The following is a 14,838-nucleotide window of genomic DNA, read 5'->3' on the forward strand; positions in this document are numbered from 1 at the left end:
CTTGTGGGAACTCCTGGAGAATTACAGCATCTCAATGTAACCCAGTTGGCTTCGAGGTCACCTTCACTAACCTGTCTGTCCGCTCATACCTCTCTCTCTCTCTCTCTCTCTCTCTCTCTCTCCCTCCTCACCCCCCTCCCCCCCGGTTCACTGTCGGCGTCAGGGTTTAGAATAGCCCGCCGACTGTCGACAGATGAAGATAAGATCAGTCAGGCTGGTGTGAAAACAAACTGGACGATAAAACTGGATGACAACTTTAACAGACAAGGACAGAGAGAGAGAGAGGGAGAGAGAGACTGGCAGAAGTCAGTATTTCTCTTAAAGAAAAGAGAATCTCCAGTCTCTTAACTTCTGCAGCACAAATGTGATACTCTGTCTTTTCAGACTTAATTAAACTCCTCAGTGCCTCCATTGGATCCAGTCCAACTCTGGTCCTGGGTCAGATCTCCAGAGTACACACAAATAGCTGTAATCATAATCCCGGTCTGGGTTCAAGGTGGTCTTTAATAAAGGCCAGGGTATCAAACACACAACACCACCCTCAAAGTTTCCTCTGATGAAAGTCACCAAGAGTCATTCACCCAGTCAGTTGGACCAGCTAACTGGTCCAGTTGACTGGTCTAGCTGACAGGTCCAGGGTAAACAACTCTTGTTGACTTTCATCAGAGGAAACTTTGAGACCTTTTTACATCGTCACATCCACATCACTATGGATTATCTATAAAGTCTGGTGAAATACAAAGTCAGCTTGAAGCCCCTTCTGGACTTGATGTATTGTGGGTTTGGAGAGTCCAGAACACACAGTGTGGTGAAATCCAGACATTTAGCCATTGTTTCCCGAGGGGAAGTTATTATCGCCACTCCCCACGCTCTGCTGTGCTAACCTGGGGTTTCCTTGTAGGCTGTGATGAGGTCAAAGAGTGGACAACAAATATTTCTGCATCGTCTATATTCACACCATAATCTCTGTGAGTTGGCTGACGGACATGAGTTGGTATGTGTTACCCTCTCATGGTTTGTTTCTTACCTGATAGGGGCTCTCTGGGTTTGACCTCCTCCACGACCTCCTCCTGCACCAGCTGCTCCTCGGGGCCCTGAGATGAGTGGTCAGCCATGGACTCCCTCTTCAGCTTGCCAAGACCCACCATCTTCATGAAGGACAGGCGGCGGCTGGTGGAGTCACACTCGCTCTCCGAACAGTTCAGCTCGCCATTGGTGAAAGACTCCTTATAGGAGCTCAGGGTGTCACGATATTTCCCTGCAAACCTGAGAGTGACACGGAGGAAGAAATGATACAGACTCTGCTCATCCTCTATTGTATTGTATTGTAAAGTCCCATGATCCCTCACTTCCCACATCTCCCTTAACCCCAACAACTTTTACCCCGACAAACTCCCACCAAGTCCTACTGTAGCTCTTTACCCTAACAATCTCCCATGATTCCTCTCTACCTTAACAATCTCCCATGATTCCTCTCTACCTTAACAATCTCCCATCATCCATCCATACATTAACTCCAACCTTTACCTCAACAGATTTCCCTTGTTGCTTTTTATCTCAAAAAAGTCACCTGATAACTAAAACAAACTCCCATCATCCCTCTTTAGCTTCAGCTCCTCCCATCTTTCTTAACATCAACAAACTTTCATCTATTCACTTTCTCTCAACAGACGACCCTTCTCCCTGTCAACCTTAACAAGCTCCAATCTTCTCGCTTTACCTCAACAGTTTTTATCCCACCTTACCTGAGCAGACTTCCTTCAGAGCTCCTCCTCCCCCTCTTCTTTTTCTCTGCAGGTGATGGGGTTCCCTGCAGCGACCCCTGTGGGGAGGGGGTTGCACTTCCTTTGTTCCTCACTGACACTCTCAGGGTCTTCCCCAACTTTCCAAGAGTCTTCAGTGGCGACTTAAACTTGAAGGAACTCTTTGCTGAACCTCCTCCTCCTCCACTTCCCTTTTTCCCCTCGTTAGCCTCATTCTCGTCCTCCTCATCCTCAAATGGGTTGCGGTCCCTCGGCACATCGCCGTCCAGGAGAGAGCTGCCAGGTGACCAGTGGTTGCCATGGCCACTGCTGTCATGGATGCTGTCGTCATCGTCAAAGGGGTTGTGATGGTGATGGTGGGGGGTGATGTTGAGGCTCATCCTGCGGAGGATTAAAGCGTTGTCTAGAGTTGGACCACCGCCTTTCAGGCGCACTGGGAGGTTCTTGAGGATGGGCATGATGGAGCTGGGGGAGGGGGGACAGGGAGGGAGGAACCTAGGGAGGAAGGGGAGGGAGATGAAGTTATCAGTGTTCTTTGTAGCCATGTGACTCAGTTATAGAATCACCAGTGAAAGACCGAAACCATGACGGTCAGGCATGAAGTACAAGTCAAACACAAACTGTTCTACACAAAAAGAAAAAAAAAAGACAGAGGACTCATCACCCTAAAGGCCAGACCCCTCCAGATTCTATAACATCCAAATCCTGAATAGTTTCTACAGTCGAGTTAAGAAAATCTACAACCAGAGCTGAACAGGTGGGAACCTTGAGGTCAAAACCAGACAGCACTACCTCAACCTGATCTGGTCAGACCGGGACAGTCACAGCTTTCTTAAAGCTCCATATAGTCTAAAGGTCTCTGTCCATGTGTTCTTTGAGTATAAAGCAGGTCTAGGTTCTATATTAATACTGTGAAAGTATCAAAGCCTCAGTCCACAGAGAAATGCACACAGCCCGTATTCAGAAACTGAGGCTTAAAACCAGCCGTCAGAACTTCTGGAACTTTGTGATGTCACAACAAAGCAGTCACCGCTCTCAGCCATGCCTCAACCCCAGCCCACCTGGACCCACCATCCAGCCTTGCAGGATTTGGTTTCTCTGAGTGTTTACCTGAAATCTGCTATATTTTTATTGGATCACTCAGAAAACAGTCAGCCAATCAGAAGAGAGGCTCAGAACCTCCTCTCTTCTGATTGGCTCACCGACCTGTTGTTATTAGAGCTCCAGAGGGAAGCCTGAGAGAGGAGATGTAAAACTACACTGAAATGTAGTTATATATTTTCGTTTGGATCAACACTTGAAATACAACAACTGCTTTAAAAAATATTATTATTACTGCACACTTTGACAAAACAGTTGAGTCTATGTCTGCTGAGGTTTCCAATCCACCACGTTCCTGAGATCAACAATCGTATCCTCTGTTTTGCTAAAGTTAAGATGAAGGAATAACTGTTGGCACCATCAATTATTAATGTAGACTACAAGCTGCAGAGGACCAGTGGAAAACTTTGCACTTCAAAATGAACCAAATATAATAAATGAGTAAATGAATAGTCCCCTGCCTCAGCATTGATTACAGCTGCTATTAGAAGCTGCTCAGCTAACTGATCTCTGGAGAACATTTCAGATGTGTGCCCATTTAAATGACCTTTTATCTTTATTTCTTTATATGTCAAAGTGAAAGGAAATCAGAGGCACAAAAGTTAATAATTAATCACTGCAATCCAAACAAAAACTAGAACTTCTAACCTCACCTTGTCTTCATCTTCTCCATGTGCTGATGAAGACTGTGAGATACAGCTGAAAGCCCTGAACAAACCTATAAAGTGAGCCTCCTTTGTTAAACATTTTTTATTAAAAAGAAAAGTTTCGTTTTTTTAAATTTGAATAAAACTGATACATTTAAATGATAAGTTATAAAATGACTTCCTGTGATGATTACTTCTTTTTACTGTTATTTTTAATGATTCAACCATCAGTCACTGAAGCTGTGAATTTGAAATATGTTGCAGTCCAGTTCTCTGCTTGTTCAAATGATGTACTCACAGCACAGCATCTCTTCTACATTGACCACACCTGAAGAATCGGTCTGTTGTGTTCAGACAAAGTTGAGGCCTTTTAGCCTTTGAGCTGCTGATAAGACCCCACCCTCACTGAGACAGTCACTTTATTACAGCCGCTCAGATAACACAGAAGTCGGGACTGAAGCAAACACTTGGTGACGCACAGTCACCATGGAAACGCATCTGCCTCCTCCACCTCCTGAAAGATGCCCAGTTGAGTTCAGGTCAAGGACAGAGGAGGGGGCAGTTTGACCTTTCTTACAGTGGAAGATTCATTCATCCTTCTCGACCAATATAACATTCAACCAAAGACTCACAGACACAAATGTCCCTTTATAATCAACTATCTAGACCACTGGTTTGTGAGTTTGTGCGAAATCCATTAGCGTATTCATGTTAAAGGTAATATATGTAACAATGTGAAGCTATTAACATGTATTTATCACTTTTTTATTACTGCTGTGTGAACAAATTGTAACAAAACTTTAAAACTGAGACTTTCTTGTTTGCTTACAACAGCCTGTGGACTGATTTCTATGTGATGTTTATGCTTGATCCTGAGCCTCAAAGTTATAGGTTTTCATGAATGACAGAACAGTGAGTAGCATCAACTGGTAGTCAAGCTAGCTTCCTGCTGCTGCCATAAGAAGGCAGTGAATTACATGATGAATACAAACAGGCATCAGATCTTTTATGGGACAGAACGCTGTTCTGAGATCAGATGTAAGGAGAGACATCAGTTCTAGGGTTGCTCAGTTTGAATTTTTTTTACAACCAATAGACGACGCTCGTTAACCTTCCATTAACCACTAACGGACAAGATTAAAATGTACTATTTAGAATGGACGAGTGTCTGTGACCCATTAAAAAAATACCTATACAACAAATGTTTGGTTTTTTATAATGCAGGGTTTATTTTTACATGTGCAGAACCGGCATAATAGCTTCGATCTATTCGTCCTCGAGTGAGCTGCTACCTGCTGTGCAAAGTGGTAAAACAGATCTGGTCCTCCTGTAAAAGTGTCGGAGCTTCTGTGTGAGATGCTTCGATCAGTGATTGTGTGTTTTCAAAACTTATCCGTGAGCTGCTGCTCACTCTTTCATCCTGGAGCTCAGTGTAGCCCCAGTGTTTGTAGTTAAACAGCACCGTGCTGGACAGGTGACAGGTGTGTCTACAGTCTCTCTGCTCTGAAAGATGTCACAGCAGGAAAAGAGGCGAAAAAGTATGTTCACCCTGGTGTTGTGTTTACATCACTGTTGATCGGAGCCGATAAATACCTGCATTTACTGCGGAATCATTTGACCCAGGTGTGAATACTTTTTGTTCCGTTGTCTCCAGTGGAAAAGGAGCTTTAATGAACTAGAGTTGAAAATCATAAATCACCTTAATTAGTTCATTTCAAAGCTTCGTAGCCAATTCAACCCATGCTGAAGCAAATCAAGACAGCACAGGTGTGTGGTTGATGCACATCACACTGTCAGTATGATGTCCTTCTCACAACTGACTCTTCAAACGGTCCACATCATTGTGAAATGGTACTTACACCCAAACAATGTGAGTCCAAAAGGTAAAGTTTAACTGGGAACTTGCTCTGTTTTTTTCAATACCCGACTTTGTGCCATGGCAACAGATAATGCTCATTTCTGATTGGCTGCCAGGCGTCTGTTCTTCAACAACCACTCAACGACCCCTGAGCTCAAGGATCAGTTGAAACTTTCTGGGCTCCCACAGTGGTTTGACTCTACACTGACCATAGTAACAGAAAATCCTAGTCTCTGATTGGCCAGCTCGTAATTACAGTTTGACCTTTGTTCAGAGATCAAGGTGTACTAACCTGCAGGTAACCATAGCAACAATATTGATGCTGGACTACAAACACACCATAAAACACAGAGGCATAACTGACAGAGCTGCTCCTCAGTGAGCAGCTCTGACGGGAAGTCAGGTCCACCCAGATATAAAACAGCTGATGTCACATGGTCCCACAGCCATAAACTCATCAAACATTAACAGACGGCAGGTTTTTCCTGAGCAGAGATCAGCTCAGTCACGATAATGATTCATGAAAACTTCTCAATGACTGAGAGTTTCAGATGAATGAAAATACTGATAAGAATGTCATTCTCTGTAAGTAGACGACCTTCTATCATGAGTACAGTCTCTAAAACTTTATCTGGGATTCATGTGAACCACCGGTGCAGACAGGAAGTGGATGACCCGGACAGTACCATGAGAGACCCGTGTTTTACCCTCCAGTGATCCAGACTTGTTCATTTTGTAAACTAGTAAGAGTGTGTTTGAGCTGATATTCAAATTCTTTTCTTTTTTTGACTCAAATATGAAAAAAAAGATAGTGTCTCTGTATCAAGTCCTCTCACAACAGAACAATTAGTTTTAGACAATTTTCCATCCAATACATCTGAAAACCAAGAAGACCAAATATATTAACTACCTACAGTTGGAGATGATATCTGGGTGTAATCATGGACCTGACACTTCCTCATTTATCTTAACACAATGTAAAAACAGCAAAGAAAGCAAGAACATGATGTTATTATGAGGCACTTTAAATGTTTTTTCTTATTTTTCTGTTTTTAGTTCTTGTGAAGGTGTCAAAGGTGAAGGTAACTGATCCTTTACACAAACTATAGTAAAGAACATGTCTATGTCACAACACAAACAGAATCTGTGTCTTCAGTCTCTCTTCATATTAGAAACTGGACACAACAGGACCAGCAGATTTCTCAGAGACCCAATATACAGACAAACAGAGCAAAGACCACCTGAAGGATCACACTGCTGCAGTGGAGCTCATCAAAAAACAACACAATGGGTGGACGGAGCTGAAACACGAAGCCAACACTGAAGTGACAAAACCAAAATGTAATGACCACTAGAGTCTGGCTCCAACAGTGAGTCAATCCCCATAGACTCCCATTTTAAACTGTTCAACTTTACAGCAGAAATAAACATGTTTACAGCCTGGTGCAAAAACAGTTTTGGTCTCTAGAGCTAATTTCCTCCTTCATGACGACTGTTTATATAACTCAACTGTTTACATTTTATTAAGACTTAAAGTAGAATTGGTGTGGCCTCTTTGAGTGACAGGTGGGTGAACTCTGAGGTTCACAACCACCCAAACACAACAGCTGCTTTTTAATAACTCATATCTGACATGTCCTGGTTTTTAGAACAGAGGTGAAACTAATGATCTTCATCACTCAATAACCAGTACTCAATTGTTCTCTTGGTTGGTTGTTTAGTTAATTCAGATTCATATTCTCAGTTCATTCTCTCTTGACTCTCAGAGTCGAGGTGATGTCTTCAAATGTCTCATTTTGTACAAAAAACAAAGCCAAAGGTGGAAGGTAACTGAGTACTTTTTCTGCAGTACTGAAGTACAAGTTTGAGGTACTTGTGCTTTACTTGAGTATTTTCTGCCACTTTATACTTGTACTCCACTTTCTAAGCCTCATTTTTCTGTCAAACATATGATCAGTTTAAAATCTATAAACACAACAGTGATTTACTTAGATGCTCACATCTGAACATAACAATAACATATATAGAATAAAAACACTTTTATCTGAACTAAAGATCCTGACTCTCCTCCCACCTCTGTTCAGTTCATTCAGTTTGTTGATGGACTAATTGAATTACTGACCACGGATCATTTCACCTGGAGTGAAAAGAAATCTCAAACCAGAGAATCAAGTTTCAAGAGTATGTGTGTGTGTGTGTGTGTGTGTGTGTGTGTGTGTGTGTGTGTGTGTGTGTGTGTGTGCATGAGGTGGACTGGGAGCGGATGTTGTTCATGCTGTTGGTTTCCAGTCTCACCAGCTCAGGACACACTGCTGCAGCCAGAAATAGACACACACACACACACCTTCCATAACAGTGAGCATAAAGGAAAGTACTACACACACACACACACACATGAACACTAAGGAAAACACTCACAGACACACTGGTGCTCAGCGTGCAGGGCGAAGTGGGAAGTGATTCAGTAGTGTTGGTTCCATAAATACCCAGCAGCCCCGGCGGCAAGCTCAGGAAACCCATGCAGAGCCCAGTGGTGCTCACACACAATCTGTTTTCTTCAAGAGGGTCGCAGGGCATCGCGGAAGCTGCTGGACACAAACAATGGGAGCGGAAAGGACAGCGATAGTGTGACGGACCAAGGCGAGGACTCCTAGGTCTCTGAGCACCACTGGGTGTGGTCCAGTCACAACCTCCAAAATACCAGGACCAGGGTGGCAGGACCCGCAGCACGTTTTACACTGTTTGTTGGAGCTGGTCCTGGAGACCAGCTGAAAGCCAAAGTCGAGACCAGTTTTCAAACGATAAGATACGTCCACAAGGGGACATGGAGGGAGAGAGATGAGACAAAGAAAGTGACAGGTGTGCACTGGCATCTTAAAAACTGGACGTGAATTAATGCAGTTTGGCTGCTGCTCTGACGGCTCAGCAGCTGGAGCTGCACCAGTAAAACACTGAGAGCCTGAACACCACAGTCTGTGCTAAAACTGTGTCTGAACACACTAATGTCCCTCCAGAATAAACCTCCACAAAGCCACTAAGAAACTAAAGAAACCACAGGCTGCAGAACTTCATTCAGAATCCATCCATCCATCCATCCATCCATCCATCCATTATCTATACCACTCATCCTTATAGGGTCGCAGGGGGGCTGGAGCCAATCGCAGCTGACATTGGGTGAGGGCGGGGTACACCCTGGACAGGTCACCAGTCTATCAAAGGGCTGACATATAGAGACACACAACTACTCACACTCACATTCACACCAGTGGGCATTTTAGAGTCAACAATTAACCTAATATGCATGTGTTTGGACTGTGGGAGGAAGCCAGAGTACCCAGAGAGAACCCCCGCAGACACAGGGAGAACATGCAAACTCAACACAGAAAGGCCCCAAGCCCAGGTCTCGAACCCAGAACCTCCTTGCTGTGAGGTGACAGTGCTACCGCACCTCTGTGCCGCCCTCGTTCAGAATCCTCCTGTTTTCAAGTTTCCTTCAGTATCACAGTAATCCAGTGATAGCTGTCTGTACATCATGATACACTTCAGACACGAGTTCTTAATAGATAATTCGGAAAAATTTTTCAAAATGTGAACCAATATAGGATAAAAATGGGGCTCAAGTTTTTATCCCAAAGTGTAACTCACAGAATCTACAGCAACAAAATCCATTAATATTAATAATAAAGTTAATAATTAATAATCTTAACTTTTGTTCAGTGTGATTGATAAAACTCAACAGTCTGTGTGGTGCAATGGAAAGGCCATTAAGCACAGGATCAGTGATTCAAAGGTCTTAATACCACCACAGTCAAACTTTAAGAAAAGCAGAGAGTGAGACTGAAGACAGGATGTGAAGCCAAGGTCAGATATAACAGAGTCTAGATGATGCTGACTAAGGCTGCAAAGACACATGTAAATATGTCTACACATAAAGAGTGTTATGGGTAAATGGTGGTGATAGAGGAGCAGACATGCACAGTTGCCATATCTTTACAACATGTGCTGTGTACCAGGAGACTGAGTCAAAGAGAACATTTCATGTCTGTACAAGAGGAAAAGAAAACACACATGTTCAGACCTCACAGGTGTCCCACCTGTGTTTCGTGTTATTCTGAGGGTTAAAAGATGGTGGTGATAACACACCAAGAGATGAGGAAGGACACACCTCAAAGACACAGACAGTTTTAAAAAGTCTGTCCATCAGTAAAATATTCAGTCTGTGGAAGAACATCAAACTGCACAAACAATGAAATCAGAACGTTTGTCTCAGACTGAACATATAAGACAACAGCCTGTCTGGTTTATACATTATTAAAGTAACACCATGTAACTCTCGCTGAGCAGTGACAACAGCAACCTCTGCAGCCACAGATGGCAACTACTGGACACTGAGTGCGTTTTCTGTGTTGGAGAGCTCTGGAAGCAGCGTAGCCCTAGAAGCTAATAAGCTCTTGTACAGAAAACAGTCTGTCAGTCTCAGTACAAACCAGCAGTCACACTGTCCATTCATGTCAAGTCAGCATCCTGCTGACCTGAACATTTGAAGCCACAGCAGCTGTGTGCTAACATGTAGCTGCTAGGAGCTAATGATGTCAGAACTGAATATACGGAGCTAGCTTCTTCTTTTAGCTAGCTAGTGTCGCACACAGTATTGCACACTTCTCACAGGAGGTTGTAGCTGCCCAACCCAAAGAGGCATAGACATTTCTAAATAGACGCAGCATTGGTCACTTCAGCCCCCTGCTGCGATACGCCAACATGGTTGCCTTATTGGACCGGGCAAGACTACCCTGTAAACAAATAGGAATAAATAGAGGAGCTGTTGTTTTTCTGGATAAAAAGCTCTATAAACTTTATATTTCTCAATTGATTTCAATGAGTTGTTTTTTATTCGTGCAGTGAAAATAAAAGTTTAGTCACTAGTTACTTAGAATGGTGATAGTTTATGCTGTAATCACTTATTTCTAATAAGGATGAATGTGTATCAACTTTAGGTTCATAGAACTGAATTACATGGTGGAAAACAATTCATTATCATAAGGAATAGTGAGTAAAACAAATAAAATAAAATAAATGAAGTAAGATAGTGATACTATGGCTGTCAGTCTTCTGTCTATATTTTTATTAGTGAAAGGATGAGACACAACTTTATTGATCCCAGAGGAGAAATTCAAGTGTTAAAGCAGATGACATATGTACATGATAGGCTATGGTAGAAAAAATAAGTAAACATATAGTACAGTGTAATATGGAATATATGTGTAATTTAGCATAAAGTGAGATGTAGTAGTAGTACAATATATAACAGTATAATACAACAGCATATATTATTATGTGTTTGCAATGCAATAGCATTATCCTCTAAATACAATGAGGTGTAACATGAATATATTTTAATATTAAAGCAGCAGCATAATATTAGATTAGGAATAGTAAATAGTAGTCTAAATTTAGAATAAATAGTAGTTTAATTTAGTAAATAAAGTAATGTGAGTTTTAACTGTTCCTTATAACAATGAATTATTTTCCACCACATAAGTAATTCAGTTCATCCAAACCTAACGCTGATACACAGCTCCTTAGGAAAGCAGCGATTACAGCCTGAACTATCCCGTTTCTAAGTAACTAGTGACCAAACTTTTATTTAGACTCCACGTAGATCATAAACCCTTGAATATTAAAATGACTCATTGAAATATAATATAAAGAGCTTTTTATCCAGAAAAACTGAAGCTCCTCTGTTTACTTGCACTTGTTTACAGGGCAGGTCTTGCCTGGACCAATATGTCGGCATTGTTGACGTATGATCGAGTGGCATCTACATGTCAATGTACACTCTCTAAATAAAGAGGCACCATTGTCCCTGTTACAAGTCAGTGTCCCATCAAAAAGATTTTGCAGCATGCACAGACCCACACTGACTGTCTGCTGAGGCATTTAACTGTAAAACCATCTTCAGATCTGAGCGTTAGCATGTTGAACGTGCATGTGTGTCGTCCTCACACACACGTCAACATGTTCAACACAACCTTTCAACATCACATGAAGTTCAAGAGGTAACAACCTTTCAACATCACAACACACAAACAGGAAAAACAGGAAGAGAAGCAGATATCCAATCAGAAGGAGGCCCAGCCCTCAGCCTTGACCTCCAGTATGGATGGAGAGTGAGTGTGTGTGTGTGTGTGTGTGTGTGTGTGTGTGTGTGTGTGTGTGTGTGTGTTCCATGACTAATGTGTGTATAGATAATCAGGTGATGTATGGCTGCTGGAGGAAGCAGTAGGAACAGTCAGTACGTTTAAAAATACAGACAGGAATCGTTTAAGAAAAACAGCTGACAGCTGATCACTGACTTCCTGCTCACACTTTATCATTCTGTCCTGCTTAACTGTAATTCATGACTCCATTATAATCTATTATACAACTGTAGGAAAGGACACTCTGTACAGCCTAATGTATGATGACTCTCATGGTGTCAGAGCGTCATAAATAATGTTGTCAACTGTTTCTGTTCAAGGTCTTGTGGATGAATTATTCTGTGTTGACACAACTGGCCCACAGCAGATTCATAACATACAAACATTTTTTACATTAAATGGTCTAACACCAACTAAAGCAAGGCTGTATGGAAAAAGGTACGCAGCTCCCAGGGGGGAGAGAGAGGCTGCAGGTGATCTGAACATCCACTCTGAAAATATGTTGTGTCCCATGTCTTAAAACTCACAGCTCACTTCTCCTAACACCACAGTAGTGAGAGGTCAGAGGAGAAGCTGCAGTGCAGGCAGAGGTCAAGCTAAGCTAACAGGCTAGAATATGAAAACGTAGCTAAGCTAACAGGCTAGGCTATGTAAACGTAGCTAAGCTAGCTTCATATCCAGCAGCACGAGTTGTCCAAGTGTAAAAGACTGACTCTCATGTTTCTGTGTAAAAGCATCACAGATAAATAAAGTGTCAGAAGAGTGAATGTTGAATGACAGGATGTTTTCTGTCTCTTAATCTTTACTAATTAACCATTTAATTCACTGAGCAGCTCATAGGCTACCGGCAGCTACCAGCATCTTTTAAGGTGGAATGTTTCCTTGTGTGTTACTCAATGCATGATTGATTTTTGGAAATGAATCAATACACCATATGACAAATTTGACCATTTATTTGTTTTTATTATCTCTCTACATGACATACACTTGGGTGATGATCAGATCTTCAAACTCTTAAAATGTATTTCAACCAGATTATGTGAACTGTGGATATTTTATTTCATCACCTGGAGAAAAAGAGGCAGAGCATCACTCTGGTGCACTCCAGCAGCACTACACCTATGCCAGTCAGATTAATACACATCTGACATTGTCAGTGGAAATATGAACTTTCATATGGTTTTATGAGTCATTCTGAAAAATGACAGTAATATTCATTATGTCTTTGTTATTCACAGTAGACCTCTGTGATGCTAGATAACTTTTGTTGACTGTGTTCCTCCCTCAGCTCCTCTGAGGCGGGTTAGAGTTAGTTAGGTGTGACCTGTCCTCGATAACCAGGTGTCCCAGTGAGCGTTGATAAACCTCCACATGCTGCAGGCTGACAGGCGCCATATCTACTGACTACATACTGACAACTCCACATTTTCTCATCTATAATTCACAATGATCCAGTGTGAAGAAGCAGCATCTTGGTGATTTAAGTTAAGTCACTTGGCAGCAGCTGAAACCAGTTATTAAGAAATAAAAAACAGCAGCTCAGCTTCTAGTTGAATTCATGTGTTTACAGTAATTTGTTCCCACACACACACACACACACACACACACACACACACACACACACACGAATGGTAAGTGGCCAATGATGTAGAAACTCCCATTCACTGACAGAAAGCACCAGACGTTCCCACAGAGCTGCAGACTGAGGTCACTGATGAACAGTCACAGCTCATCACTCAGCTCTTCTCTCTTCAGGGTTCCCATCAGTTAAAGGAGGGACTGGAATGTCTCTGTTGAAGATGTCTCATTACATAAAATAGCCCTGATTTAGTCCTTCACTTCCACATTTTATCCTGCTGGGTTGACCTCTGGATCAGTGAGAGCAATCTTGTTGGGATGAGTAAATTTGCCTTTAAGTCCCAGCTTCTCCAGTGGAGCTGCTCAGGTCACACTGGTTGTAAAAATTTCAGGTGTGAATATGTGGAACTGCTAGTGAACAGAGGTTCACACACAGACACAGGTTAAAAACAATGATCCAAATCACCACTTTGGAGTCATTATTATGTTAATGAGGTTCTTTAATTTCTCAGGAACAGTGAGAACACTAAGTTTTATTTAAATACAACTTTAATGCAGGACTTTTAATTGTAATGAAGTATTTTCGTACTGTTGTATTTAACTTCACACTTGAGTAAATGAGTTTTCTCTGCTGCTGGATGTGGTTTTTCTTGACAGCGGCTGGTTGGTGATGGTCGCTTGACAAGAGCTTCAGCTATCTTCAAAGACAAGAGGTTATAACACATCTTCTAAGCAGCTACGTCTTCAGGACCGTTGGAGGCTACATTGAGTCGCTATGGGAAAGTGACAAGACGGGCAGGGGCTAGCTGGTTAGCATGCTAACTCCAGTAGAAGAAAAGGCGTGATAGAGACAAGAGTTAACATCGGTGTTTGTTTCCACCTCTGGAGACAGATGTTGGTGAGTAAAGGAATGAAGTGTGATGCTGAACTCACAACGTTTCTTCTAGACTGGTAAGTAAACAGCTGTTAATGCTAACATTAGCTATGTAGCAATAGCAAAACTTACATACAGCTCCTTTAATGAAACACTAGAGAGCAGGAAACAGATACCAGAGGACAGTGTCTGACAAGATGATGAAACATGATGAGCTCAAATCCAGGAAACATGAGAGATCATGTTCTGTTGCTAAAATCAACTGTTTTCAAAACAGAATAAGTCACACCTGACTCACAGTTGTCCTCGTTCACCAAATATCAAAATAAAAGCATGGGACAAAGAAACCCAGTAAATATGTTCTGACATAGAACTATAACCTTGTACTGTAGGATTTTATCTACATGTCTACATGTCCTACTTTTTTAACCACACAACTCTACATCAGCAGTTTTAGAAGCAGGTTAACACAGTGACACCTCAGCAGAGTGCATGTATTTTTAACTCCAGTCAGAATCTTACGCCCTGAACTGATCAGAGATCAGACTGAGGGTTGCTGAGTGTTTCTAGTCGAGAACCATCAGAGTAGATGATTGATGAAAGCAGAGCTGCTCTGATAAAGAAGAACTTTAGTGGCGCCAAAGTCCCATCAGCCACCTCTCCATGAGGTCTGGCCTAGGTGGAGCTGATCCATGATGATTGATTATCTGTTTTAAATGGTCACAGTCCAGAGGACTGGGTGAGAGCAGCAGCGATGAGGAGGAGGTGAACTGAGAGGATGATCAACACAGTATGTCAATATGTCAACGGATAAAATCTA

At 42.1% G+C, this 14,838-nt stretch overlaps 1 protein-coding gene across 2 annotated transcripts in view; it reads right to left on the reverse strand.

The window, feature by feature from the left end:
• Positions 1-14,838, reverse strand: part of LOC111663354 (exocyst complex component 3-like protein 2) — a 59,550-nt gene that overhangs the window by 23,566 nt on the left and 21,146 nt on the right. For both annotated transcript variants that reach the window (XM_087176970.1, XM_023417522.2), the window contains exons 2-3: positions 1,746-2,258; positions 1,028-1,266 (exon numbers count right to left, since the gene is read on the reverse strand). In XM_087176970.1, the coding sequence (XP_087033096.1) occupies positions 1,028-1,266; positions 1,746-2,221 (715 nt within the window). In that variant the 5' untranslated portion in view covers positions 2,222-2,258. The remainder of the gene's footprint in view (positions 1-1,027; positions 1,267-1,745; positions 2,259-14,838) is intronic.

The sequence above is a fragment of the Seriola lalandi genome, unplaced genomic scaffold (assembly GCF_002814215.2).
Source record: "Seriola lalandi dorsalis isolate HSWRI2012SDOR001 ecotype SW California unplaced genomic scaffold, Sedor1 jcf7180002054575, whole genome shotgun sequence".
NCBI lineage: Eukaryota > Metazoa > Chordata > Actinopteri > Carangiformes > Carangidae > Seriola > Seriola lalandi.